This window comes from Phanerochaete carnosa (genome assembly GCF_000300595.1).
Source record: "Phanerochaete carnosa HHB-10118-sp unplaced genomic scaffold PHACAscaffold_1, whole genome shotgun sequence".
Classification (NCBI taxonomy): domain Eukaryota; kingdom Fungi; phylum Basidiomycota; class Agaricomycetes; order Polyporales; family Phanerochaetaceae; genus Phanerochaete; species Phanerochaete carnosa.
Window position 1 is genome coordinate 1,060,975 of NW_006767628.1, and position 27,775 is coordinate 1,088,749.

At 55.3% G+C, this 27,775-nt stretch overlaps 7 protein-coding genes across 7 annotated transcripts; 4 read left to right on the top strand and 3 right to left on the bottom strand.

The window, feature by feature from the left end:
• Positions 1–3,334: 3,334 nt before the first annotated feature.
• Positions 3,335–6,440, bottom strand: PHACADRAFT_109893 (uncharacterized protein). The gene is made up of 12 exons (XM_007389829.1): positions 5,962–6,440; positions 5,887–5,911; positions 5,384–5,828; positions 5,273–5,311; positions 5,020–5,150; positions 4,705–4,967; positions 4,571–4,652; positions 4,343–4,522; positions 4,012–4,295; positions 3,853–3,953; positions 3,705–3,801; positions 3,335–3,647 (listed from the first exon to the last, which is right to left on the bottom strand). Exons 1-12 carry the CDS (start codon positions 6,267–6,269, stop codon positions 3,539–3,541), a joined length of 2,064 nt encoding a protein of 687 aa, XP_007389891.1. The 5' UTR covers positions 6,270–6,440; the 3' UTR covers positions 3,335–3,538.
• Positions 6,441–6,696: 256 nt separating this feature from the next.
• PHACADRAFT_83199 (uncharacterized protein) lies at positions 6,697–8,198 on the top strand (the record flags this gene model as incomplete). The annotated part of the gene is made up of 4 exons (XM_007389830.1): positions 6,697–6,803; positions 6,852–7,051; positions 7,105–7,203; positions 7,258–8,198. 4 exons carry the CDS (start codon positions 6,697–6,699, stop codon positions 8,196–8,198), a joined length of 1,347 nt encoding a protein of 448 aa, XP_007389892.1.
• Positions 8,199–8,679: 481 nt separating this feature from the next.
• Positions 8,680–11,776, bottom strand: PHACADRAFT_246372 (uncharacterized protein). Its single transcript, XM_007389831.1, has 10 exons — positions 11,607–11,776; positions 11,212–11,551; positions 11,012–11,164; positions 10,596–10,958; positions 10,385–10,548; positions 9,998–10,331; positions 9,825–9,948; positions 9,514–9,776; positions 8,891–9,460; positions 8,680–8,830 (listed from the first exon to the last, which is right to left on the bottom strand). Exons 1-10 carry the CDS (start codon positions 11,765–11,767, stop codon positions 8,708–8,710), a joined length of 2,595 nt encoding a protein of 864 aa, XP_007389893.1. The 5' UTR covers positions 11,768–11,776; the 3' UTR covers positions 8,680–8,707.
• Positions 11,777–12,355: 579 nt separating this feature from the next.
• Positions 12,356–16,870, top strand: PHACADRAFT_203637 (uncharacterized protein). Its single transcript, XM_007389832.1, has 6 exons — positions 12,356–12,610; positions 12,671–12,885; positions 12,916–13,066; positions 13,238–13,265; positions 13,332–14,860; positions 14,936–16,870. Exons 1-6 carry the CDS (start codon positions 12,464–12,466, stop codon positions 15,449–15,451), a joined length of 2,586 nt encoding a protein of 861 aa, XP_007389894.1. The 5' UTR covers positions 12,356–12,463; the 3' UTR covers positions 15,452–16,870.
• A 1,219-nt stretch (positions 16,871–18,089) lies between these two features.
• Positions 18,090–19,222, top strand: PHACADRAFT_189570 (uncharacterized protein; the record flags this gene model as incomplete). The annotated part of the gene is made up of 7 exons (XM_007389833.1): positions 18,090–18,144; positions 18,222–18,446; positions 18,494–18,549; positions 18,627–18,702; positions 18,790–18,906; positions 18,970–19,094; positions 19,151–19,222. The coding sequence occupies 7 exons, from the start codon at positions 18,090–18,092 to the stop codon at positions 19,220–19,222; spliced, it is 726 nt and encodes a 241-aa protein (XP_007389895.1).
• A 2,327-nt stretch (positions 19,223–21,549) lies between these two features.
• Positions 21,550–22,712, top strand: PHACADRAFT_203640 (uncharacterized protein; the record flags this gene model as incomplete). Its single annotated transcript, XM_007389834.1, has 2 exons — positions 21,550–21,950; positions 22,035–22,712. Exons 1-2 carry the CDS (start codon positions 21,588–21,590, stop codon positions 22,710–22,712), a joined length of 1,041 nt encoding a protein of 346 aa, XP_007389896.1. The 5' UTR covers positions 21,550–21,587.
• PHACADRAFT_179732 (uncharacterized protein) lies at positions 22,698–27,740 on the bottom strand. Its single transcript, XM_007389835.1, has 8 exons — positions 27,570–27,740; positions 27,423–27,516; positions 25,761–27,373; positions 25,412–25,709; positions 24,923–25,361; positions 24,452–24,871; positions 23,411–24,398; positions 22,698–23,354 (listed from the first exon to the last, which is right to left on the bottom strand). Exons 1-8 carry the CDS (start codon positions 27,678–27,680, stop codon positions 22,971–22,973), a joined length of 4,347 nt encoding a protein of 1,448 aa, XP_007389897.1. The 5' UTR covers positions 27,681–27,740; the 3' UTR covers positions 22,698–22,970.
• Positions 27,741–27,775: the final 35 nt, after the last annotated feature.

Here is a 27,775-nt window from a genome sequence, read left to right on the forward strand (position 1 = left end):
GCTGCAACCTTCGCCATCTCTTCTGAAGGTTCTATTCCAAGTATGCCCAATAGTGTTATTTGTATCACTATCCAATCCTTGGCCATTTCCTACCCAACATGAAAGGGCATGGTTGGCTGAAGCATATGAAGGTTGCTATTGGACAAAAAAAAATGAGTTTGGAATTGGTGCAGACTGTACTCACAGTTTGGCGGACAAGGGTGCGCAAACGTGAACGAACGCGCACGAACATGCACGAAAGCTCACGAAAGTGGACGAACGTACATGATCGTGCACAAAAGTAGATGAACGTACACGATCGCGCACGAAAGCGCACGAATGCACACGATCGTGCATGCCGCTGAGCTTTGGTTTTGGTTACACCCTGATTTGAGATTGGCAATGGCGCTAATGTGTGCGCGTTCGTGCACTCAACTTATTATTCAGTTTCGTGTAAGCTGACAATTGGTTTTCATTTTCATGATTATGCATCTCATTTGAATCTTTGAGTGCACGAAGGTGCACGAAGGTGCACGAAAGTGTGCGAAGGTGCGCGAAGGTGCGCGAAAGTAAACGTCTGGCAAAAATGAATTTGTGATAACATGAATATGTAGTTCGTCAAATGCACACTTTCGTGCGCGAAAGTGCACGAAGGTGCACAAACGTGAGCTTTCGTGCACGTTGGCGCACGTTAATGACCAAACGCACATCATCGTGCACAAATACGCACGAAAGTGCACGAATACGCACGCATAACCTTAGACGCACATCGAAAACAAAAATTTGTGGCCGGTGTGAAAGTGAGAATTTATTTTTGTCCAATAACACCCTTGATAGAAGCGATCCAGAAACATTGGGTAACTTTGGTAATGTTACTCTGCAATTAGTCGCGAGAGCAGTACTTTTAACCCCGCTTAAAGGAGGAAATTCATCTCAATGATCGATTCGGCCTCGTCGACAAATTCGGCGCCGTTCTTCAAGCCGCCCCTCGATTGAGATCGATATATGCGTGGTCACAAGACGCAGTTCTATGGCTATTATCAGACAACTTGCGATATCTGAGAACTCTGAAACATATCTTTTGCAAATGTGCAGAAGACAAGCTTTTCCTGGAGACTATGAAGATACGCGAGCAAGAATTGACCGGGGACAAAAGGATGCTCACGTTCATGTGACAGATGACGAGAGTGAGACTTCCCGTTGATTTCGTCCTGTAAGCCTATGCTGACCGATATATTACTGCATAATTCAGAGAGGTTTTCCCATGCTTTATTTATGTTGGCGGAACAATATTGAGGAGCGATACGAAGGCTAGCTTGTATGACGTATATGAATGATCCAGAACAGAGAGCTCTTTTAACAGGAATGTGCCTGAGCATAAAATATCAGCTTCCTATATTCTTCTGGTAGATTGTGATGTAACATCACCACTATCAGTGGTAGTCAGATACCTCTCCCTGAGTCCCTGTTGATGCTAAGCAACGTGAATGGAATAGATGTCTCACGGAGAGTATCCATTTCTAGACCAAATGGCCAATCCTGAATGCCCGCGCGGCTGCCACGAAGTACGGCGTTGTTCCACTCGATGAGAGCATGGAAAGAGTGCGGCTACAGAGGTCCGGACCTTAGTGATGTGCGGGCCGGGCCTCAAAGCCTGCGAGCCCGCCAAGCCCGGCCCAAAAAGCCTGACCCGAGCCAAGCCTGGCAGTGGGCTCAAGGCCGGGCTCGGAGCGTAGTCAAGCCCAAGCCCGGCCCGAAAGCCCAGGCTTGGGTGTACTGGCTCTGTTACTGTCCCCTGAGTTCAGAATAAGGTGAGAGAGATCTAATATGTACATACCAGACATGATATGGATATTCTAGACTCGACGGTTCCCGCCGAGCACGACTGTGCATCACCGTCTGGTGTCTGCCATAGGCGCGCGCTCGTGGGCTTCATTGCAACTCGACTTATTCTGCAAGTGTACGTCTTCTGGAGGCTGAATTCAGTGAGTACATGCAGCAATAATCTACTACATCCAAACATACTCCCTTTTCATAGCACCAGAATATCCATTGTACTGTGAGCAAGCCCGGGCTTAAGCCTGCGGCTTGGGCCGGGCTCGGGCTCGGCTCGGGCTCAGGGCTCGGCTCGACGTTGCCACAAGCCCAAGCCCGGGCTTTGAGCCCAAGCCGGGCCCGCACATCACTAGGTCCGGTCAGTTAAACCAGGCAGCTAATGACGGCCACTTACGATCTCGAGTTGAAGGCGAGTGAGGACAAAGGCAAAGGCGCAATTGGTAAGCCAGCCCCTTGGATCAATTGCTTCCATCTTGGCATGGCTTGTCCAATCATATGCCCAATTGGGCAACTTGCGTAGGTTATAGCGGTCGCCTTGGTACTCATCGAGGACGATACGTGGGCTCTTCCGGTTCACCATGGGTGGCAACTACTAGTGACTGTCGGACAGTTCAATGTGCATGTGGAGGATGTAAGTGTCGGGCGGGCCATCAAGAGAGTACCCGTCAGGCAGAGGGAGCTAGACGTGACTAAGGTGAGCATTAACGGCTCACAAAGGCTCTTGCTGCATAACGCACCGGGACACCCGTCACATCGAACATGCAGCGTCCTTGATACCCAGGAAGCGGAGGGGGACGGTCCCTGGAGTACGGATTGGCCCCAGTAGGTTTGAGATTTTCCAGCCAGACGTCTAGCGGCCTAGGTTGGATGGTAGAGTCTAGCGCGTTTTACTTCGAGCAGTTCACTCCTGGGTGGCCTGTGCCAAGAGGACGTGTTTGAAACGCAAGGTGGCGCGTAGACCTCGGATGGGTTCCCGCCGATGGATCAGTGGGCTGGCATGATGATAGCTAATAGTGTAGAAGGCGTGGACGCGTTCTGCAGAGCTCCATGTCGCGTCCCGCCTACGGGCCTTTTGAGCAAAGGTATAAATCCTAAACCTGGACACATCAATTTCACGACGAATCCAAGGTAGCTGGGAGGCGGCCGGACTAAGTGCAATGGCCTCAGACTCTTTATTTATGCCGCCGACATCGAAAGCATTTGCAGCCCAGCTCTTCAAGCTCTTACGCGTCCAGCTCGAGGTTTCGAGGGCTAATGGCAACAACAGGGCGCGCTGAACCCTTCTGGAACAGCTGGTTTGAGAGCTGGCGGTGGTTTGCTTCAAAAAACTGCCCGCTCGCACAAGCCCGCGTCGACAGGCCAGCATTGACCAACGAGACTGCTCACAGGGAGGCGAAGAAGTGACGCGCGTTCGAGGAGTTGGGCGAGAGGGAAGATGGAACAATGAAGCTGCTACAGAGCTGAAGAAGAGCATTGGCAGAAAGAACTTGTTATTCGTGCGTAGCCCATGTGCAGAAGACTGTGAGTCTGCCACCCAGTCTCTCTCAGGCAGTTATGGTCAGTAATATTTTCTTGTTACGCCGGGGTCTACCGTAGAAGCTTCTCTCAAGCACCTTGTGGCTTGCTCGAAAAGAATTTTGGTACATTGTGTAGACACGCACAGAATGTCGTAAAAATCCAGATCATGAGTCGTCGTAAAGTGTGATATAATCGTCTGAAGCTGTCACAGAAACGCCTGCGCTTGCAACTTCCATATTCTCGCGTACTCGCCCTCTTTTCTGAGCAGCTGCTCGTGTGTGCCAGACTCTACGATACTTGAATCATCCATATACCTACATGGCGCAATGAGCTCTCTTAGCGCCAGTAAAGATCAGGAAGGCGGGCCTTACAGAATGAGATCAGCGTGTCTTGTGAGGTTGCCAAACCGATGGGACGAGAAGATCATGGTCTTGTTCCCGCGCAGCTCGCGCAGGCGAACAAAGAGGTCTACAGACGAGCGAATAAGAGCGGTGTTCGAGACGCGAAGTGCTGACTCACCGTGTTCCGCGGTGGGGTCAAGCGAGGCGCTCGGCTCGTCGAACAGCAACAGTCCAACTTGCGAGTCCTCAGACACGACCGAGCGCATGAACGTCCGCGATCTGCATCACACACGGACACCTTCAGCACCTTATTTCCACGAAACTATGCGCAACTCACAGCGCCAATCTCTGCATCTGCCCGCCGCTCAGGCTCGTCGCTGCCGTCGCGGCCATGTTCCCCGCCATGCGCACCGAGTTGTAGTCGACCGGCCGACCGAAAAGCGTTTTCGTGCCCTCGGGCAGGCCGCTGTAGTGGTCCGTGACGGGCCGCTCAAGGTACGTGTCGAAGCCGTCGGGCAGGCGGTCGACGAGCTCCTCGGAGCCGCCGAGCTGCGCCGCGAGGCGGATCCGCTCGTCGTCGTCTGCGTGTGCGGGGTCGCCCAGCGCGATGTTGTCGCGGATCTGGGGAGGGTGAGAGGAGGCAATGCGAGGGAAAAGGTCTGACATACGGAAAGAGGGAAGTGCGTGTAGTCTTGGAAGAGGACGGAGGCGGCTTGTCGGAGATCGGCCAGCTTCAGAGAACGGATGTCTTTCCCATCGATGAGAATTTGCCCCTCGACTGGGTCGTATAAGCGAATCATAAGCTTGAGGATGGTGCTCTTGCCAGAGCCGTTTGCGCCCACAAGTACCTAGATAGGATGTCATTGAAAAGCCAAGCAGAATCTAAGTAGACTTACGCATAGCTGCCCCATTTCGAGCTTGAATGATACGCCCTTGAGTGCGAAGCTCCGGGCACCAGGATAGGCAAACGAGACATTCCTGCACAAAACGCCGTCAATGAAGATATCAGCTGAACCAGCAACTCACTTACCGGAACTCAACTGAGATTCCTGCGTGAACTTTCTGAGTGTCTTCCGGGAATGGCGTGTCTCCGTCCCGGATCCTGTTCGGTATATGAGAGGATTCATACAGCTTACGCACAGTTGCAAGCTGATCGGCAATGGATCCGGTTTGTTCGAAGAAGCGGCCAATGGCCCAGGTCAGGCTGCTCGTGTTCTCTTGTATGAGACTCAGGGACGCGAGTGAAACCGGTATAAAGGCTGGCTGCTGCACTGCTCGGAGCGCAAAGGCAATCTATGATAAATGACTGAGTAACTACCTATGAAGGGGCGTACACCTGACACACCTGCGGCAATTCACTGAGAGAGTCCCTGAGGAATATTCCAGGGCCAAGTTGTTCTCTGTTCCGATATTCTCGGTACGTCTCGTAGAAGTCGTCTGCGTAGTCTCCGACGCGATTAAGAGCGTGTTTGAACACTGTCAGTGACTAAATGTCAGAGGCGACTCGGCTGATATGGGCCCAGGGGACACGTACTTGCGGTGACATGACCGGCCATGTTGCCGGCGACAAACTCCTTTCGATGCTCAAGGTCATTGACGACTCGTTTGAGGCCCTGAAGCTTCACATAATCCTTGCTCTTCGTTGTGGCAGCCCAAACTAATCCATCATCATATGAGTTTGGCCCGCCTCAAATCGGAAGTTGTCCCACCTCCACCGTGCAGAGTCACTTTCTGCCATTGCATCCATTGAACGAGCTCAGGCACGAGACTCACGACAGCTAGGAGCGTGCCATCCTGTTGGTCTTTCAGCACTCTCGCGAGTACCGACGTCTGAGTGACAACTTTGATGGCGGTCGTCACCAGGCCAGACAGCATAGTGAACGTGCCCCATGCAACACTCTGCCCGTTGACATGCGATGCAGAGTCCAGTTGCCGTTGGACAGATGGGTCCTCGAAGGTCGGCACGTCCAGTCGCGCGCGGGCAGCAAAGAGGTGCACGGAGTAATGCTGCTTAAGCCGCGCTTTCAGGGGTAGGGTGATATGGCTCTTGGCGTACTTCAGCAAGCGGGTGAGTATCTTGCATACCCACATGCCAAACGTCACTCGGACGAGTAACGACTTGTCGACAGTCCGCGAGTCCACAGCAACTTGTACCTATCCCCGCGAACATTCGATGAGCCACGAAAAGAGTAAAATCGCAGAGTATACTGACGATGGTAAGAAGCTGCCCCTTATACCTAGTATGACGTATCAGTTAAACCCCAAAAATATCATCAGGAAGACACACCATAAAACGGCCGCGGGTACTAGCGCCCCAACGAGATCAAGTATCAAGTATAAGGTAAGAAGCAGCCAGCAGCTGCGGATGCTGCCAATGTCCTTGACCATGCGCCAAACATAGGGCAGTGTTTGTTTGAGTGTTAGGAACCTTTCTAGCCTTGAAAGACCTGGTACGCGTTCCAATTCGGGTATTTTCTCCTCGTAGAGGTCCCATACGCCAATGCGAGTGTGTTTGACGCGCTTTGTGTCTTCGGGATTGAATACGCCCTTGCGAGAGGTAATTCTGCGAGAGGCTCCTCGTCTTCTGCCGCCCATGTCTGGTTCGTAAGATCGTCTTCGTTAGTCTGGGGTATCTGTGTCTGAAAATAATGCAGCGGGAGACGTGTAGTAAAAATGAATGGCGAACACAGCGTGTGCTGGGGTATACGTCGCCGTCCACTGCTGCGCCACGAAGTCCAACAGGGCGCTCGTACGCGAAACACGGTGTCTGATTGGCGCCTATAAGTACCGAAGCGGTCGGCGCTAGACATAGAGAGGGGGACATACCGCATATGGAAAAGTAACCGTTCCGACGTATCTCAGGTGCTCAGGCCGTGCCTCATCTGCACTCAACCTTACCCTCCTCGTTCTCAGGCTCTCTGTCCCCGCTCCTCCTCCTCATCCGAGAAAAAAGTCACTATCTTGCAGCAAGAATCCTCCCGGGGACCAAGTTCGGACTTCATACAACAGGGCGACTGGAAGTATGCAACGTGAAGATGGTGAGTCTACCTGCAGTCATGCCGCACTCGCGGAGCCGATAACAACCCATCGCCTCCTCCAGGTCTTCGTCAATGACAAGAAATATGCCTGGTAGGCATGCTGCTACCGACATTGTACCGTCTACTAAACAAGGTCCAGCGAATCTTGCATAAAAGGACATCGATCGTCCTCATGCAGTCACACCGACAGACCCCTCTTCGAAGTGAAGAAGAAAGGCAGACCAGTTTCTCAATGTAACAAGTGTAGAGAGCTGCGCAAGACCAAGCGCATGCATTCCAAATGCGAATGCTCTGCCGAGAGGGCGGACAAGAGCAACATGAAGCAGCTAGCTGGCAAATGTATGGAGACATACCGGACTATCTTAGACAAGGTTCTCACACTTATCCCACAGCTAAACGATACATACCCATTCTACCCGCATTACCCAATGGCCTCAAGGACACATACTCTACGAACGACGACTCTATAATTCCTGATCCGAAATCCAGATGTACTTGCGCTGTCCACCTGTTCGTTGGGCGTTAACTGACGCTTTGTCCCTCAGTCGATAACCTGCTTAACCCTTGCTACTGCCAAGATATATACAGCTGCAAGTGCCGCGACAACGGCGCAGCTTGCTGTTCCGGCCTGGATGCCTTGGCCAATGCTGCGGCACTATGTTGCAGCCCCGAAAACAACATCCTCCTAGGGCCGTCGTTGCAACTGCCAACACCACAGGCGAGCAGCTGCCGTAGTATGACGCCTACTGCGTCTATTCCGTCTAAACGCCCTTGCAGTCGCTCGCCATCATCACGTCATGAAGACGACAGACCGCAGCGAGGCCCGTCACTTCCACCAATCCAGCTGCCCGAACTTCTCAACGCACCACCCGTATTCCCGATCCCGCCGCTCAGCACCGTCGCCTCTATCGCGGGCACCGGCTGTACCTGCGGCTTCGACTGCACTTGTCCGGGATGCGAGGAACACCGCGGCACGGAACACGCCTCGAAGGCGGCGGACGACTGTCCCGAATGCGGCCACTGCGTTGATAACCAGACCGGCCCCGAGCTGCCGACGTCCTCGGGCTACGTCTCGTCGCTGTCCTCCGCACCCTCCTCCCCGTCCACATCGGCGTTCGCGCCAAACGGGAGCTTCATCGACGCCTTCTTCGCACGCGTCGCGGCGACCATACCCCCGCCGCCGTCCCAGCGCGCGGCCTTCTCCGCGTTCTCGTTCGACCCGCAAAACGTGACGGTCTACCCGCCGAGCCTGTTCGCTGGCGAGCGCGAGCGGCTAGACAAGCAGGGCCCTGCGTTCGGGCTCGTCCGCCTCCCGAGGCTCGAGTGCTGCGCAGAAGGCTGCGAGTGCGGACAGGATTGCCACGGCTGCTGCTCTGTGCACCAGGGCCGAGAACGTGATGGGCGTGAGGGATGCGTCGAGCAGGATGCGGGCATGAGCCCTGTGGAGCCCTCAGCTATCGGTGGCTGTTGTTCCGTCTCGTCATAGAGTATGCGTTTCGCTCGTTTGAGTTCATCTAACATTGTATCTTTGGTGCCGCATCTGTGTTCTCTCGAGTGATGTAGTAACACATGTACTCTCTTTGGATTTCTTCGCGTTGTATTACTACTGGTATGCTCCGCCCTTCATTGCTATCACAAATGTCCCGACGTGTCCTACTGTGCTAGGCGTTTGTTCGTGTCTCAACGATGTCTCTCAAGCTCGCGGTGGGCACCGGATCGCTCGCCGCCAACCGCCCTCGAATTATCGAGGGACAAGAGGAGCGCGCAGCCGGAGCGCGAGTCGTTTGAAATTGGGGACAAACCCGCCAAGGCAAAATATTGAACAACCTGGCGGTACGGCGGTACGGGCCGCTTCGCCGTCTCGGGGACACAACAACTAAGCGGCTCTGCTGCAAGATTCACACAAGTGCGTACCGCCTCCACAACAAGGCCAGTAAGATATTGGACAAGGACCCAGTGTTGATACAACGCAATAGCGGTCATGAGACGTGGACATCACAACGCAATCTCGACATCCAGTCGAGCAAGATACGAGTATACGTCAGGGGACATGCGGTACTTGAGGATACCGGCGAAGACCATGATAGACCGCGACTTTTTGCGGAGGGCTCCGAATGTCTGACAAATGACGCGTCAGCAAGTTGGCAGCATACTCCAAGAAGTAACGTGTAAGCTCACCATCTGTCGGGTCGATTCAGTGACCATCGACGACTTGACCTTCTGGTGTACCGTCGCAAGCGCGTCCATCGTGAGCGGGAGGAACGTCTGCAAGTTCCTCTGGATCGCCTCGGGGAGATCCCTGAACTCCTCGGCGCGGCGCGTGATCTTGCCAACGTCGCCGTCCATGGGTACCAGATCGGTCGCTTCCATGATCTCGAGCGCGAGCTCCGCCCGCCCGCTCTCCTTCGCCTCTATCGCCTCGCGCACCCGGAGGAGCTTGATCACCGCGTCGCGGTCCTTGCCCACCGCCCGGTTCGTGCGCTCATAGTGTCGAAGGATGTCCGCCGCAGTGCGCTCGATAGCCCGCGCCTTCTCGTCGCCGCTCGGCTGGGTGATGGAGCTGCCGAGGGCTTGAGCGAGGCACGCAATGACAGTCGTGCAGTCGCCCGCGAGGTTGTACAGCTTGATTGCCTCTGGCGTCCGGTCGTTCTCCTCACAGTGCTTCGCGGCACGAACGAGGATTTGCTCGTTGTAGTTATCGAGATTGTTGAGCTTGAGAAGGGGAGCTCCTTGCTCGATGACACCGCTCTGTAAAAGGCTTTTAGTATAGCTTCCGACGCGAAGACAGCCCTCAAACTTACGAAACGAGTTCCATCCGGGCGGAAGCCACCAACGAGCTCTTCCCATCCTGCTCCGCTGTTCGCCAGAACAATGATCCTCCGAACGAGCTCCCAAGCATTTTCGACCTGTTCCTTGCCGACGCCATTAGGCTGGTCGGAGCAGAGAGTAGCGCAGTAGACATATTGCAGAGCCTCTTTAGCGTCCATCTTGACGAACTGCCTGATGTACCGCCAGACGAGTGTCGACAAGCTGATGGCGGGCTGGCCAACCGGGGGTAAGGAGACTAGCAACAAAGTGAGTGGTTATTATATTGGCCGGAGTGTTAACTTACGAGGTGTAAGGTCTGATGTTTCCGCGTGAGATGGTACGCGAAGCAGACCATGGTAGGCGAGAGCGATGGCGAGGTGCACTGCCTCAACCTCCGTCTCCGGGTGTTCCCAGAGTGCCGCAACAGCCTGCCAGGTTGTCAGTACGGTATCATGCACAAGTTTATAACACACATACCCGCTCGAATTGACCGCACATAAGCAGCACACCCGCCCATACACCATGCTTCGTGCCTTTCTGTCCTGCACCACCCTCGAAATGACGCTCGCCGTAGCCAAGAAGTACCTCTGCGAGCGCGCGAAGGCCACCGTGTTCATCTTCGTCTACCATAGACAGCTGGAACCACAGCCAGTCCTCGATAGTTACTGTTACCTGAGCTACACTCCGACGGCCTGGGTCGATTTTGCCCATGAGCTTGTAAAGTGCAAGCTTGAAGGGATCGGTCGTTGACGAATGGAGCATGTGGGCATTATATATGGAGTGGAGCTGATCTCGGTGAGGCTTGGGCAGACTATGAAGACGTATGAGTTGAGTGAGGAAAATAAAAAGGAGAGAAAAACTCGCCGTCTATCAGTAGATTCGACCCATGTCCTGAAGTGGCTCAGGAATGTCGGCTCGCGATGGTCGATTTGGACTTGGTATTTTACCGCCTCATCCAGGGCCTCTCGCAAGTGCCCAGTTCGCACCATGTAGAACAATTTCGCCCACACTGGTTGACCAGCGACGATCTATACGCCATTAGGACATGCAAATGGTAGGGAAAGCATATTCGTACCTCGATGCGGTCTTCCCACTCGCCCTGACGATAGTGCCTGACGGCCACGAAGGCGCGGACCTTGTTCGCCACGCTAGGGTCCCCACCAAGCCGCGCCTCCATCGGTCGCGCCTGGACGGTACGTTCTATGATGTCCCAGTACTGCTCCTCGAGAGCTTCCCTCGCGCCCCGAGCAATTTGTCTCCGAAGTTCGGCAGCATCACGCGACTCTGGGTCACCCAAATACACCCGGGCGTGTTTGCGCTCGAATATTGGCGCATTCAGTATGTGCGCTCCAGCATGTTCTATAGGTGGCAAAGCTGGTGGTTCGCCTGTTATTTTGGCAACAATGTGGAAGTTTTGAGTCATCTGCATGGTGCGTGGCTGGAAATAAACCTAAATATTGAGACGATTACGGGTCGAATTGTGGCACTCACGTCGAGGTTGACCGCCAGAGAAGCCTCTATGAGACCATGTATGACGGGGAATGATGTTCCCTGCAGTCGCGAAGCATTCAACTTTGACACGACACGGTCATATGCCATCATCTTATTTTGCATCTGTAGATTTGGTGCCGGGCCCACACTCGTCTGCTGCAATGAGTGGCCAGCTGCATACAAAAACACGAGCTACGCACCGACAGCAGATTCCTTCCGCTAATGCTCTTCTTCAACTCTGTGACAGCTTTGTTCTCGCCACCTATCCGCCCGCCCAGTTCTTCGAACACGCGTCGCTTCTTCGCCTCCCAATCCCGCTGCTCACGATCCTCGAGGACGCGATAAAACTCCTCCTGGGTCTCTTTCCGCGCCTCTTCGATGGTTGAAATCAGGTTTTGCTCGTGGGCATGGCGAAGATAGCCCGCAACGTCTGTATCTTGCAGGGCTTTCAGGGGGGTAAAAGTGGTACCCGTGTTCAGGTGCGCGATCTCGCTGGCTAATGCTGGCGCGTCAACGCGGGCTTGGGCGAGCAGATAATTTCTGGAGTGTATACCCGTCAGTTTTGAGCTAGTTCTATCTTGAAGACTCTACATACGCTTTCCCATCGTCACTGGGCCCAGGCTGCCGTGATACCAGTCTCCGCGACTGCGCCTCGATTTGGTCGAGCGAGAGCTTCACGGATGGCAGGTCCGGCTTGGAGAGGTGCGCTGTGAGCGCCTTCGACGCCGATAGCAGCGATGAGAGGTCTGAGGCCATTCCGCCGACTGCAACAGAATTTATGCAGGATGATGAAGCGTAGGCCACTCAAAGGCGGAGAGCAAGAGGGATAGGTTCAAGTGCAAGAAGCGCTCACATGAACGCGTCCACGCAGCATTCGCGCGCGTTGCCACTCCCGGTGACCGGTCATGCGGTCCATGGCCACAGCTGTTGTAAGCTCTCATGCACTCAGCAACACAGAGATGCTAACTGCAAAAATTTGAATGCTTAATACAGCTGATTATCCGATGCTGTTCTGCGTAGTCTTGCTCAGTACTCCACTTTGTGGTCGCAAGGGCTTCTCGAGCTTCCTGCTGGCAATGCATGCAATTTATGTATCCAGATTTTGCCAAGATGTGCTGCACGTCGCGTCGAAGTCATATGTTGTTATTCCGTCTTCAAGACACTCAGTACTTTAATTCAAGGTATTCACCACGGAACACGCATAGGAACGCATGTCCGGCGTACTGCCTCGTCTCCACGACAAGCGCAGACATGCCAGGCTCGCCAGGAAAAGCACCATTTCCACATTATCGGAGCCTTCCTAGCCTGCAGCTAAGGGGCAGATTCCCTGACAGCGTGTAACTTACCGAAAAGTACTGATACACGAGGCGCATGCATCGATCTCACGCCCGTCCCCTTCTACAGCGTGATACTTGCTCTCACTACCCCCAACGAACTCGCTGACAACCGACAATGCCTGCTCGTGGCAATGCTGTCGATGCTATCCTTGACGCCTCCTCTCCTCTCCTTGAGATAGCGGAGGGTGCTCTCGAGCTTGCGCCTATACCAGGTCTAGCTCTGATCGCAAAAGGGCTGGCGTATATTGTCGAAAGGGTCAAGGTGCGCGTATTCTAGCCGTCGGACAAGTGGAGTTCCCCAACGTCATTTCTTCATTGATAGGTCGCCAGGGAGAATAACGAGGAACGTCATGCCCTTCTCGCTCAAGTCAAAGAGCTTGGGACCGTTATCAATAGGGCAGCAACGAAGGTGCGAACCATAGTAGCGGAATACGATGGAGACGAACGTGGCAAGAAGGAGCTGGTAGAGAAAATCAAGCACTCTGACGAGCTTCAGGAGCGAATACGGGATTTGCTCAGGTATAACGAGAACCTATCGTAAGTTGGGTGACGCTGAGAGGAACACAGCACAATCGGCGAACTGCAAGGGCGCGCGGGAGAGCTGAAGGGCGGAACAGGAATTAGCGGGTTCTCCAAGAAATTCATCTACGCATCTCGGAATCAAGCCATTATGTCTGAAATGAAGCAGGCATTAACAAGTGCTACAAATTTATTTCAGGTACGCTTTCTCCATCAATTCCCGACTCGACGCGCGACCTAATGCATGTACGATTATTTCAGCTCCGCGGCTCAATCTCCATCGAGAGCATCCTGACGAGCGTTGCAGCTGCAACCAAGGCAAGCGCAATGCTAACGTCTAAGCTACTCACCAACTGACACCGCTCTACAGCAAATCCAGCGCCAGCTACAGGAAGCTGGTGAGTTTGTCAACGTGCGCCCTCGTGCACGATTTTGACGTAGGATACTAACCACCGCTTCTGAAGAGGACCAGAGAATCCTGGATTCCATTCTTCGCGCATCTGCAAGCTATCGCTCGGTCGATGAACTCAAGAGCGGGTTCATGCAAGGCACTCGGGAGGAGCTCTTTGCAGAGCTAGATCGTTGGTCGGCTGGCCAGTTCCCCGAAGACGAGCTTAAGCGCTTCTACCTCCTCTGCGGCGGAGCGGGTCTGGGGAAGTCTTCGATCGCCCACCAATTATGTACGCGGATTGAGACAGCGGAGCAGCCCTCACTCAGGTTGGGCGCATCGTTCTTCTTCGTCCGCGGCGGCGGAGATCTCGAAGCCGCTCGCCTACTCTTTCCCACCCTTGTATACCAGCTTGCACAGTTCCGGCCAACACTTCGCCCTCACATCGTCAACGCTGCGCGGGAGTATCTCAAGCACGGTGATTCACAACAGACGCAACACGCATTCGAAAAGCTACTTCGAGAAGCTCTCACCGCCGCTCCCGTATCTGATCAGGTACCGACGTTGCTCGTCATCGACGGGTTGGACGAATGCAAGGACAGGAATCTGGTTCCTGATTTGCTTCGATCCTTGCTGAGTCTTGTCCGCGAGTTACCCTGGCTGTATGTCTTCGCCGCATCCCGGCCAGAGCCTCATATCCTGTCGGTGCTTGCATCTTCCAGCTCCGCCAACATTGTTCATCGCAGGCAATTGGAAGACACGTTAAAAAACTGGGCCGGCGATGTGGAATTCTACCTCAAGAAGACGGTCCCGAAGATCCCTTTGTACGCCGATTACCTCGACAAGCACCCTGACGCCCTTGAACGCCTCATCTCGCATGCGGCCGGCGTGTTCATCTTCGCCCGCATCGTGGTGAACTTCTTGGATACACACCAGAATCACCCAGAGGAATGGTTTGAACTTATTCTCTCAGATGGAGGTCCAGCAGTATTGCCCCTCGACACATTGTACTTGCAGATCCTACAGTCGGCATTTCCCCCAGAAGACTTACGCGCCTCACCTCGTCAGCGTGAACGTCTCCTTTCCCTCCTGCGTTTCGTAGCGTTGGAATCGGAAAGGGTAAACCCCGATACTATTGCATTTTATGAACGCGAACTGTCCGTGGACGACGTCTTCTTTATGGTTGACCGCCTCCGCTCCGTGTTGACGATCGACAAGGACGAGGATGTGGTGCCCCTCCATGCCTCCTTTGGCGAATTCCTCGTCGATGATCGTCGCTGCAGTGACGCACTCTACCATGTGGACAAGTCCGAAGGACATGCTCACCTTGCGTGTGTCTGTTTGTCCGCCATGTCCTTCGAAAATTACACATATGTCCGGCAGAGGTTTAGAGACCTGACGTCCATGCATGCACATATTAACCTTGACATAATGGAGAGGAGCTGGTCGGTGCATGTTAGGCAGGCCGCATATACTTCACAGTTGGAAAAGCAGCTATCTCAGTTTGTGGGAGATATCCGACTGACCTTGCATTCATGGGTATACAAGGAGTTTGCCCCTCAAATGGAAAATCATCGTTTACAGATTGTATGGGACTATCTTCAGGTGGGTAACTGGTTGTAGTCACTCACGCATACAGTTGTAGTATACTAAGGGTTTTGTTTATCATTCGTGATGTAGCCTTCCGGAGCTAGAAAAGCAATATGCTCTGAGTTCCTCAAGTTTAGCATATATGTCAATCTATGGCAGTTCGGCGTGCTTACATCTCCGAATCGTACTCCACCACAAATCAGCTCGAGCGACATATCTCAGGCCATCCGAAGGCTTCCTCGCGAATTCGAACAGCTGCTTCCTGACCTGGACCTCGCCGTCGAAAACAGCCTCTTGGCACGATACCAGGCTCGCATGGAGAACTTCATGACAGAGGTTAACCGAGATGAGGAGACCAGGAAACTGTGGTGCGAGGACTTCTATACGTACGAGCAAATTCATCTGGCAGGTCTCGACCGCCCCGACTCGGAGCCCAGTACGCCTCTCCATGGCCCAATTACTGCTTCCCCGTCGTCTTTATCCATCGCTACCGTAGCATCAGAGACGCTTTCTACTCCGTCACCGGAGAGCAACACTATCCCCTTGGGCGATGGCGGTACTGCATCCGACACAGCCGATGACGTCCCGTCGCCACTTGATCCCTAGTCGACGACGGACTAGCCGGCCACCCCCGGGCCCCGCATGTAGCGGCGTCTGGTACTCGTACCAGGCTAGCACTTGCACCTACAAGAGCCTAGGGCCCTCCACATTCCCGCTTATAATCCCGATCCCCACCAACGTCGGCGAAAAGCCCATTGCCACAGGCACGAAGACTTGGAGAAAGAGAAGAACCGAGACATATTGACCATGTACACTTGTTATCATTCTCATCTTTCCATCTTTCCGCTGCCATGGACAAAGACATTCGATCACTCCAAAGAGTAGCTACATCCCAGTACGATAGAGATGCTGTAATCACTACACACAAAACAAGTAGGATGGTGACATGGAAAGGAACGGCACAGGGAGAAGTCCGGCAGAGGAGGCTGCCACGGCGAGGATCTCACTCGTCCGAGTCGTCGCTTGGCGTCAGGTCCTCACCGCCGCTGGGCACCCGCTTTCGCACACTCTGCGATCTTGGCGGCGGCCGTTCGTCCTTGTCTAGCGGAGTCGGCACAGAGTTGTGCGACTCAGACTCGGCGCCAGGGGCGGCAGGCGCACTGCGCAGGCCGGCGCTGAGACTCGCGCAGTCGAACGTCGTCCTGCAAATCTTCATCTCGTACACGTCGCTGCAAATCCTGAATATCGGCGCCCAGGTTTCGACGCCATCAATGAATAGTAGGCGACAAAAAGGAGCGGCGAAGAATGCTCACATTATGACGGTATCGTTGTAAAAACTAGACCACTAGCACGCGCTGACGGAATGAAGGTTTCGTATCCGGAGGCCCTAGCGACGGACAAGGTAGCATGGCCAGCGCGACCCTCGATCTTCGCTCCACCGTCAAGTCGTCGATATTTTTTTGGCATATACCTTCAGAGAACCGCCAGCGGCGCGTAGAAGAATGTGCAGGCCATATGGCGTACATCCTTGTCTGCTAATCGCACGCAGCTATATCGCGTTTCGTCTGCTCGGGCATCTGCGACTGATGGTTCCGACCTTGACTGACTCGACCTCGTTCATTTTGCAACTCAACGTCCTTGAGATGAAACAGCAAGAACGGGTCGAAGACTGCGCATATACTTTTTCCACCTGTGATTCAGCCCGGGCGTCGTCTTGGTCGGCGCAGGTGGCTGGGAATTGTCCGACCTGCGCGGCATACGCAAGGATGGGGGTGGATGCCACCACCAAGCCCTTCCCATATATATATATATATATATCGCACTTCAGTTGAAAAGCGTGATGCTCTCCGAACTAACTCGTTGACGCCGTAGAGCCGGTCGAAGCAAAAGGCGATGCAGGAGATATTTCGCAGGGCTTCGTTAGCACTCGTCTTGACGAACTGTCTCGCACATTGACAGTCGAGAGCTAACGGGCTGATGGCGGGTTGGCCGGCTAGTGGCGAGGAGGCTAGCGGAAAAGTGAGTGATCGCCGCACCAATTAAAGGCGTAAACTTACGAAGTGTAAAAGATTTGAAGTCTCCGCGCGAGACGGTACACGAAGCGGACCGTGACAGGTAAAGGCAATGACCAGGTGCACAGCTTCAACTTTCGAATCCGGATATTCCTGAAGTGCTACATGAACCTAGCGAGTGATCAGCACTATACCACACCAGTACGCACACCCCACCCAAACCGGCCGTACCTGAGCAGTACACCAGCCGGTGCACCACACTTGCGCCCCTCTATCTTGCACTCCGCCTTCGAAAGCTCCTCTCAAGTCTCCTTCCACGCTTCTTTGATAGCTGACATCGGGTTTCGTTCGTATGACAGGATAGCTTGCAACGTCGGTGTCATGTGCAAGGGGTACTACAACTGTAGCAGTCGCGTAGGAATGGTGGTGCAACTCGATTCACGTTCAAGGAGCTGGAAGCGTGCTCGGGCGTGCTCAGGTGCGCAAGTTCGCTGGCCAGTGCCGGTGTGACAATGCGGGTCTTCGTGAGCGAGTAGTTCCTAGAAGATATCAGAGTTCTTTGCTCGGGCCTCTACGCACGCTCTGCCACCATATTGCGCCCCGGGAGCCGTAGCACCAGTCTCCGCGATTGCGCCTCAATCTGGTCTTTGTCGAGCGAGAGCTTCGCGAATGACGACGTGAGGGAGGTAGGTGCACTGCAGTGATTCTGGTCAAGGTCAAAGCGGCTGGGTTGGCAAGAGGAGGCGCCCCCGCAAACGTCGCGTCCTGTTCGTGTTATTTGTAGCTTCTGCTGCGGGTTCCAAATGTGCTCTTATTGTCGCATCGACGGCACGGCCAGATGCCACTGTGTCAGAGAGTGAAAAGGTTCCGGGCCTCGTGGAGGGCGATCGTGATCGAGGCAGAAGAGACCCACGCTGCGCCAAGGTTGACTACTGTCCACTTTCCTCTCATCGTCCTATCGTTTGCAAGAGACCGTATAGACAGAGGGAGGTGAATATATACGGTAGGTAAGTGATGTACTACTATGCTGCGCCGCGCCTCGCCAGCGGTCCATCGTACACGTAAAGTTGTCACCCAATATGACTAGCTGATTCTCGCTGCCAGACGTACCGCTGCGCCAAGTTACGAATCACTCGGAGAAAGCACCCAAGGAAGCGCGGACTCTGCTCGTTGCCAGCACTTGTCTCTCGCGAGAGGTGTCGTACAGGTCATATTGCCGGTGAATACTGCCCATGCTGTCAGTGCTCAAGTCTCTCCAGACGCTGACACGGACTTCTCTCGGACGCGGTGAGCCTCCTGTACGCACTCTTCCGCCGCGGAAAACTCGACTGACTAGCGTACGTTTGCTGCGTAAAGGCACGCAGCCATCCACGCGGAACATAACACCGTGGAGACGAGCCATGTCTTCCACATCGGAGCCGGGTGCCCAGAGGATCGCCAATGCGAGGGACGAGAGAAGGTGGAACCGGGTGAGCCGCCGCCGCTGAAGGCAACATCTCCTCGGAGACACCCAATGACGACGGATCTGCCGCTTTCCCTCCAGCTCTCGGACGGCATGTCCCGCTTCCACGAGTACTTCAAGGCAGAGTGTGAGTGCCCGTACTCCATCGCCAGCAGGAACAGACCCCTCACCTAGCTCGCTTCCCCCGCCATGTGGGCACGTCCCGCGGCGCAGTCAACGCGATCTACGAGGTGCGTCCCGCGCTTCGCGCCTCCGCGCGGCCCTTCCGCGCAGCTTGTTGACACCGTGCGCGAGCAACCCCTCCCAGATGGCGGACGGCTCGTTCAGCAAGCGCGGCATGAACCTGCGGATGTACCTCTCCTCGGCGGGCGAGCTCCGGAAACGTGCGTGTTCAATTTTCTTTTCTTTTCTAGTCACGCGCGCCACTTTTTTGCCACCTCTTGGCCCGTTGCTGAGTCGGTCCGGCCCAGATCTCACCGTGCACCACACGATCGAGGAGCGCCACATATTCCCTCTGCTCGCGAAGCGCATGCCCACGTTCAAGGACGACGAGCAGCACATCAAGAGCCACCACGGCATTCACGAGGGTGAGCCGTCCCCTCCCCCTCTCCCTCCACTGCAACTGTCGCCTGTGGACTGACATGCGCCAGGTCTCGACAAACTTGGAGCCTTCATCGAGAAGTGGCTGGCGGAGCCGGCGACGTACAGCCCCGAAGAAATGAAGGCGTGCTTGGACGGCTGGAGGGAGGTGCTGTTCAGGCACCTAGACGAAGAGGTCTGTACCGAGCGGATCCGGCGCGCGCGCCCACTTCTGACATTGTGCGTTATCAGGTTGAGGATCTCCGCGGGGAGAATATGAAGAAATATTGGACCCTGGAAGAGGTCGACCGGATTGTGGTATAGTGTCGTACATGCAATGGGTATACCCTGCGTCCGTACGCTCTGATTGGATTGACTGTGCTGTGAATTCGGGTACTGCTAGCGGCGGCATGGTACGTTTGCCTGTGACTGCAGTTCTCCTCATCCACCCCGAGCTTAGCCGATGAAGATCCCAACTGGCATCAGAGCCTAATTGACAGCCTGTCCAGATCCGCTACCAGCGCGTTTCCGTATCCGTAACTTCGGTACTAGTACACGGGACCCAATGCATGAGAACTCGTGCCCGTTCCTTTGCGCCTTATGTCCGCTCGCTCTGCCCGCAACACACCAACCACTGTCGGCCATGTCGCATTCCGAGGCCGTCGAAATGGCCCTCGATGCCGCCCCTCCGCTCCTTGAGCTGGTAGGAGACGCCCTCCAGTTCGCCCCCGTACCGGGTCTCCCTCTGATCGCGAAAGGACTCGGCCTTCTTGTCGAGAGAGTCAAGGTGCGTCGGTCCCAGTAGTCGTCGTCGGACGGACGAACAGCACTCTTCCAACACTCCCCCCGCTTTGCAGGTCGTCCGGGAGAACAACGCAGCGCGCGGCGCCTTCCTTGTCCGGGCCGAGGAGCTCAAGAGTGTGATCGACAGGACTGCGGCGAAAGCGCTGGTTGTAGTGGCCGGGTACAGCGGCGACGCGCAAGACAAGCGGGACCTGCTGGACAGGTTCCAGCACTCTGATGGCCTTCAGAAGCGGATGAGGGATCTGCAGAGGTGCGTGAAGTGTCCGATGACCGTTGGTACATGACGCCGATCCCAGCTCAGCACAATCGACGACCTCCGGGGACGCGCGGGAGAGCTGAAGGGCGGGAAATGGTTCCGCGGATCCGTCAAAGGGTTCGTCTACAGTTCTCGGAACCAGGCGATCCTGTCGGACATGAATGATGAAATGAAAAGGGCAATAGAACTATTCACGGTACGCCGGCCTCGTCGACTCTTGATGTTGCGCTATATGACGCGTGCTTGCTTGCCCCAGCTCAGCGGCTCCATCTCCATCGAGAGCATCCTGGTCAGCGTTGCACAAACTACGAAGGTTCGTACGATGCCATCATCTCGGACGGCTCATCCATAACGGCGTTCTACAGCGAATTCAATGCCAATTGCGTGAAGCTGGTAAGTCTTATCAGCCCGTCTCTCGTCACTGACGTGAACGCAGAGACTGATCACCGCCCCTGCAGAGGATCGAAAGGTCGTGGATTCCATCCCTTGGGCGGATGCAGGCTATCGCTCGGTGGACGAACTCAAGAGCGGGTTCATGCAAGGTACCCGGGAGGAGCTATTCGCAGAACTGGAGCGGTGGTCGACTGGTCGATTCCCCGAGGATGACCCCAAGCGAGTGTACTTCCTCGGTGGCAAAGCAGGCCTAGGAAAGTCGTCGATCGCCCACCAGCTCTGCGTCCGCCACGACACGAAGGGACAGCTCTCGCTCAGGCTCTGGGCCTCGTTCTTCTTCGTCCGCGGTCGCGGAGATCCTGATCCCGCACGCTTGTTCTTCTCGACCCTCGCGCGCCAGCTTGCCGTGTCCCAACCGACCCTCCGTCCTCATATCATCAGTGCCGCGCGAGAGCACCTCGACTACGGTGAGCGGCAGCGGATGCAGCACGGATTCGAAGGGCTTCTCCGGAAGGCTCTTCTCGCCGCCCCCGCGTCGGACCAGGCCCCGACGCTGCTTGTCATCGATGGGATAGACGAATGCACGGACAAGAAGCTCGTTCCCGACTTGCTTCGATCCTTGCTCAAGCTGGTCCGCGAGCTTCCCTGGCTGTATGTCTTTGCCGCGTCACGGCCAGAGCCTCGAATCCTGTCAGCGCTCGCACATTCAAGTTCGGCCGACGTCGTCCACCACATGCGTCTGGAGGACGCAGCGAACAGTCGGGGCGACGTCAGGCGTTACTTCGAGGAGACCGTGCCGAAGATACCCCCGTACGCCGAGTTCATCAAGAAGAACCCCGATGCCCTTGATCGCCTCATCAAACGCGCGAACGGCGTGTTCATCTTCGCCCGCGTTGCGGTAAACTTCTTGGACGAGCATCACAACCACCCGGAGGAGTGGTTCGAGCTTCTTCTCTCAGGCGGGCGACCGGCGACGTCGCCTTTCGATGCGCTGTATCTGCAGATCCTGCAGACCGCGTTTCCCCCGGAAGACTTGCGCGCCTCGCCCCCCCCCCCCCCCGAACCGCGAACGTCTCCGCTCGCTCCTGTGCTTCGTCGCGTCGGAATCCCGCTGGATAAACCCTGACACCATCGCGTTCTACGAACGCAATCTGTCCGTCGACGACGTCTTCCACATGGTGGACCGCCTGCACTCCGTGTTGACGATCGACAGGCGCGGGCGTGTGGTGCCGCTTCATGCCTCCCTTCCGCGAGTTCCTCGTCGACGAACGACGTTGCGTTGATGCGCTCTACCACGTGGACAAGTCTGAAGGACACGCTCACCTTGCATGTGCTTGTCTGGCAGCCATGTCATTCGAGAATTACTGCCATAACCTGCAGGAGCGGGATCCACGGTCTCGCCTTGCGTGTGTCAACTTCAACATAATGGCAGGCAAGTGGTGGGTGCATGTCAGGCATGCCAAATATACCGCCGAGCTGGAGGAGCATCTATATCGGTTTGTGCAAGATATCCGACTGGCTTTGCATGCATGGATATACACGGAGTTCGGTCCTGATCAGATAAACTGTACTACACAAGATATATGGAATTATCTCCAGGTGGGTGATTAATCTCAGCCACTCGTGCGCTCAATAAATCATGAGGGCCATATTGACGCGCTCGCTTTTCTACTTATGATGCAGCCTTCCGAAGCCAGGAGAGTAATATGCTCCGAGTTCCTCAAGTTCGGAATCTATGTCAAACTGTGGCAGTTTGGAGTTGCCAGATCCCCAAACCACACTCAACCGCAAGTCACTTCGGGCGACATATCACGGGCCATACAAAAGGTTCCTCCCCAAGTCCAAGAGTTGCTTCCTGGCCTGGACCTCACTGTTAACGATAGCCACTTGGCACGATATCAAGCAATCATGGAGGACCTCATGACGCAGATAAACCAGGATGCAAGAACCAGGGAGGTGTGGCGTATAGGTTGGTCTACGGAGGTAGTTTATTTGGCGAGCCAGGACACCCTCTACGATGTTGAGCCCACTGCCATGCCTCTCCGTGTTCCAACTATTACTGCCGCATCATCTTCACCCACCACCACTGTGGCACTATCAGAGACATTTTCCACTCCGCCCCCAGAGAATGGTACTGGTCCCTCTAGTGACGAGATGAGGTGCCCGATGCGGCCGATGATGTCCTGTCGCCCCTTAATGCCCTCGACGATGGACTTGCCGGCTACCCTGCAACTCCCCATATGGCGATGTCTGGTATTTATACCGGCTCAACGCCTGCGACCGCAGACGGAACATGGCCCTCCATACTCTCCTCACCTATCCCAGGCTAAGCCGATGAAGGTCCCGCTGTACCCAGCATGAAGGCTTTGTGGGAAGGGAAAAAGAAGGCTTAGATGCAGTACTGACCGCATAACACCTCCACTCGCCCACCGCTACTGCCGCATCTTTCCTGTCACAGTTGCGGAGAAATATGTATTGGATTACTCCAGGGGCTCGTGAACCACAGTCTAGTATGATACAAATGCTATATAGACGGCGATACGCAAAACAAAGTAGGATAGTGACATAAAAAGAGGTGCAGGAAGAAGCCTGAAGGAGAGGGTCTCAGCGGCGAGGACCCTACTCATCATCGCTGGGCGTCAGGTACTCGTCGTCGCTCAGCACCTGCTTCCGCCCGTTCTTTGACTTTGGCAGCGGCCGCTCGTCGTCGTCCATCGGCGTCGGCGCCGAGTCGTACGCCCCGGACCCGGCGCCAGCAGGCGCGCCGGGCAGGCCGCTGCCGACGATGGTGCGGTCGAATGTCGCGTTGAAGATCTTCTCCATCTCGTCCGCATCGTTGTACACCCACGAGCCCTCCTGGTTGTACGTCCGGGCGTTGTTGAACATCAGCCGCCAGTCCTCCCGAAAGTCGAGGACGGACTTGTAGTAGTTGCTCGTGATGCGCTTCCGGATGGTGGACATGGCGATCGGCTGCTTGATGACCTCGTAATAGTCGGGGTAGAGCTGCAAGGAGAGCCGTCAGCATGCCATAACGCCAACCAGCTCGGTAATTCACACACCTTCTTGTCCGGAAGCTCCTTGAACAACTCACATCGCCGGCGACTGGTGTCGTCCTCAGACTGAAGAACAGCCTTGTAGCACTCGTTGTAGGCCTTCTTCATCTTCTCCTTGACCGCAGCTGGTACCTCCGCCGGCTTTGTCTTCCGCCGCTTCGGGTCGCGGTCCTCAGGCTCGTCGCCGTCGACAGAGGGCGAGACCGACATGGCCTTGCCACGCTTCCGCTTGCCGTTCGACGGCGTATCAAACGGTATGTCGATAACCTTGGCCTTGCCCTTTTTCGCCTTGCGGCCACGCGGAGTGTCGTCGAACGCCGGCGAGTTGCGCGAATCTACCTCCTTGAGAAGCTTGTTCGCGGCACGCTTGTCCTTCTGCGCGCGCGCGCGCTCGGACAGCTCCTGGATGTCCTCGCCCTCCTCGAGCGCTATCGCCCACTGGTCGTCGCTGAGCCCGTCGTTGTAGTTCACGGCCGTCCGCTTGCGCGCCCCACGACCCTCGAACTCCTCGAGCTCGTTGCTGTTCGCGAACGGCTCGTCCGTCCGGTAGCAGTCTGGCAGCTCGTCGAGGCTGATGAGCGGCGGCGGCGGCTTGCCGCGGTTGCCCGACGCACGCCACGCCTCCATTGCATCACGGTCACGCTTGATGTCGAATTCTCGGAAGGTGCCGACCTCTTCTTCGTTTCGGGCGATGATCTCGTTGATCTCTTCGTCGTTCATGTCGCCCGCCTCCTCGTTCTCCTCTTCCTGGTCCGCCTCAAGGATCGAGCGCAAAAACTCTTCCTGCTCCTCCTGCGTCGACTTATTGTCGAACCGACCGGCCTGAATGACCTTGTCGTCGATGTCGAGCTTGTACCGCGCACGCGCGAACATCGCTTCCTCAACACTCTTCTCGGTGATAAACCGAAGGATGCGGACAACCTTCGTCTGGCCGATACGGTGCGCACGATCCTGGGCCTGAAGATCAGCATGGGGATTCCAGTCGGAGTCGAAGCTATCAAAGAGCGGTCAGTAACGCAGATAGGCGCTCAAGGAAATATCACGTACATGACGACCGTATCGGCAGACTGCAAGTTGAGACCGAGACCGCCAGCGCGAGTCGATAAAATGAAGACTTTGTAGTCAGAACCCTCAGCATTGAACAAGGCGACATGACCGGCACGATCTTCCGTCTTTGTTCCACCATCGAGACGCAGGTACTTCCAGTTCATCATCTTCAGGAAGTCCTCCATAATGTCCATGACTTTGGTCATCTGGAAGAAGATGAGGACGCGATGATCGGTGGCAAAGAACTTCGGCAAGATGCGGGAAAGCAACTCGATCTTGCCGGACGTTCGGAAGATGAGGTCATTGACGTAGCCCGAGGGGTTAACATTGTCTTCGACGCTCTCGAACAAGAACGGATGCTGGCAGATCTTTCGGAGCTGCATGAGCTCGTTGCTCAAGCCCTTGACACCACCGGGTTTACTGCGACAGTATTAACAACCCACGAAACGGCATAAAGCTACCGCGACGCACCCCTTATTGTCCTTACCGTCCGCTATCATCTTGTACTTTTTCATCTGCTTGTACAGCTGCGACTGGAGAGCGCTCATCTTGACCTTGATAACCTTCTCGACCTTATCTGGCAGCTCCGACTCGACGTCCTTCTTGAGACGACGCAGCAGGAACGGACGGAGCACCTTATGCAGACGCCGAATGATGAGCAGCGCCTCTTCTTCGTTCAGCTCGATCTTGTCGCCCGTGCCCGAGTTCGCGAACGGCGTGTTGAACCATTCGTCGAACGATTTGACGGAATTGAAGATCTTGGGAAGCACAAAGTTGAGCAGCGACCACAATTCCGGGAGGTTGTTCTGAAGCGGGGTACCCGTGAGAATGAGGCGATACCGTGAGTGGTAGTGCTGGGTGAGCGTCTGCGAGAGCTTGGACTGGGTGTTTTTCATACGATGACCCTCATCTAAAAGAGCCTCAGTATCGAGGCGCACAAAGGAAAGGAAAACCACGTGCCGATGATCATGTGCACCCACTTCATGCGACTCAGGACCGGCCGGTCTTTGATGATGTACTCATACGTGGTCAAGAGCACTTGGAACTGACCGCCGCGAATTTCGTTTTGCAAAGCACGCCGCTGAGTCGGGTTGCCCTTGTAGGAGATCGCCCTGACGCCAGGCGCCCACTTGGCAAACTCGCCCGACCAGTTCGTCATCGTAGATAGAGGAACGATGACGAGGTAAGGTCCCCGCTGCTTCTTGACCTCGATCAAAAAGGCCACAAGCGAGATGGTTTGTATCGTCTTGCCGAGACCCTACACGACATCGGTTAGCAGTGAGCAAAATGGTCGTCAGGTTTTACGCACCATCTCGTCTGCAAGGATCCCGTTAAGCTTGTTGTTGTACAAGCTGACCATCCACTGCAAGCCCTTGAGCTGATAGTCCTTGAGCGTACCGCCAATCAGCAGGCTAGGCTGCCTCGTAACCTTCTCCTTGATGCGATGCGCGACCGCGTAGTAATCGAGTTTGCCCTTGTCCTCGTCAGGAATTTGCTTCTGGGCGCCGAACGTCTCCTCGCTAGTGGGCTCTTCGTCCGGTTGCCAGCTCGGATCGCCTTGCTTCTGCTGCTCCATGACAGCCTGGGCAAGCGAATCAAGAAAGGTGTCGGTCTGGCGAAGCAAGTGGGTAATACGGGTGTCTTTGGCGGTATCGATAAGCTTCATGTAGGCCTCTTCATCGTCCGCCTTCAGCGCCTTCAGACGCTCCTTCGCCAAACGCTCGATGCGCTTCTGCTCCTCCTTCTCGGTGTGGGCATGGAAGCTCGCGATAGCTTTCGAGAGCTTAACGATGCGATCCTGGGCGGTACGGTTCACTGCGTGCACTTCTCGTCCATGGTCACAGATCGTCTTGAGCTGTTCAACATGCTTGGCTTTGGCCCTACGTTCGCGCTCTGCTCGCTGCTTACGCTCTGCCTGCTCTGTCATACGAGCGTCGCGTATTGTTGGCTTGCGTGTCCTGCGGAATTCTGTGCGGTTCAGGGGGAGCGTGGACCCGTGGACGAGGCGTTCTGCGACCATGGCGCGCATCTGCCGTTGCTTGTCGAGAAGCCGCAGTGCCTTGAGCTCGATCACAGCCCGCAGCTTGCCGTGCGTGCCTGGAGGAGGGTGGATGAGAGACTTCAAGTCAGTCGCATTCTCCTTGTTCTCGGGAGCGTCGCCGTCCGGCACGATAGGCTCCAAGCCGCCGTCGCCCATAAGAGCGGGCAGGTCCTCGAGCTCACGGATGCGCTGTTCTATACGAGCATCGACAAAGCGATTGCGTTCGGCGATAACTTCCTGAAGATCAAGACCAGCGGGCATGATGGAGGGGATAAGCAGCCGCTGGAGGCGGGTGGCAAAAAGGGCGGGGTCGACGTTTGGATCGCGCTTGAGATGTGTGAAAGGATGCATGTATGCATTGTACGGGTATACGCCTGAGTCGACGTTATCTTCGAGGAATGGGCCCTTCGGCATGTCCGTCATATCCTGCACGATCTCCTCTTCTGCCTTAATCTCGGCAACGGCCTCGCCGCTGCTGCTTGAGGTGCCCGGTGCTGGTATTGCCGACGCAGGGGCGCTTTTGTGGACTTTCACAGCACTATCGACAACTCTAGAGTTGATGTCTCCGCCATGAAGCAACTTCTCCAGCTCGGGAACCGCTTGGTTTGGCACACGTACAGCTACCTGCAGGGAATCGGGAACTGGCATGCCACGAGAGATGAGTTTGAAGGCTTGGATCTGGGCGCGAAGAGCGTTGATCTGGTCTGGTGTGAACGACACGGGGGATTGTGACGGTGCTGGGTACGCCTGGGTCGGTATCGGACCAGAGGTCAGAGGGTTGCCGTTGGGCGCAGGGCTTCCGTTCATTCTGGGGCCCGTCATGACATGTCCATTCGTCTGAGGCATGGAATGGTCCGCGGTAGCCTCTGCGGCCCATTTCCCTAGTGTTTAACGTGAGCTGAACAAACGGGGAAAGGACAGACGACTCACGTTGCTGCGCCATCGCTTTCAAGAAAGTCACCATTTTCGCTAGCTCCGGATTACTCTCCTCCGTAAATCCCGCCTGTTTGAGCACCTTGACACGCTGGAGGGGGGCGAGTGGGTACATGTACATGAAATCTGGGATAAAGTACGCACTTCAATGACTGCGTGTACCTTGGCCTGGCTGAGGGCATTCTGGGCAAAGGGAGTTTGTGGTTTTGATTGAGATGCTGGTGGTTGGAAGAAAGGCTGACTTGGGGCAGCCATGCTTTCGCGAGATCTGGGCGACAACCGAGCCTCGAATAATTCGCCCTAATTTGCCGTCACTGCTCACGCTGAGAGTCGTGGGAAAACAGAGACGC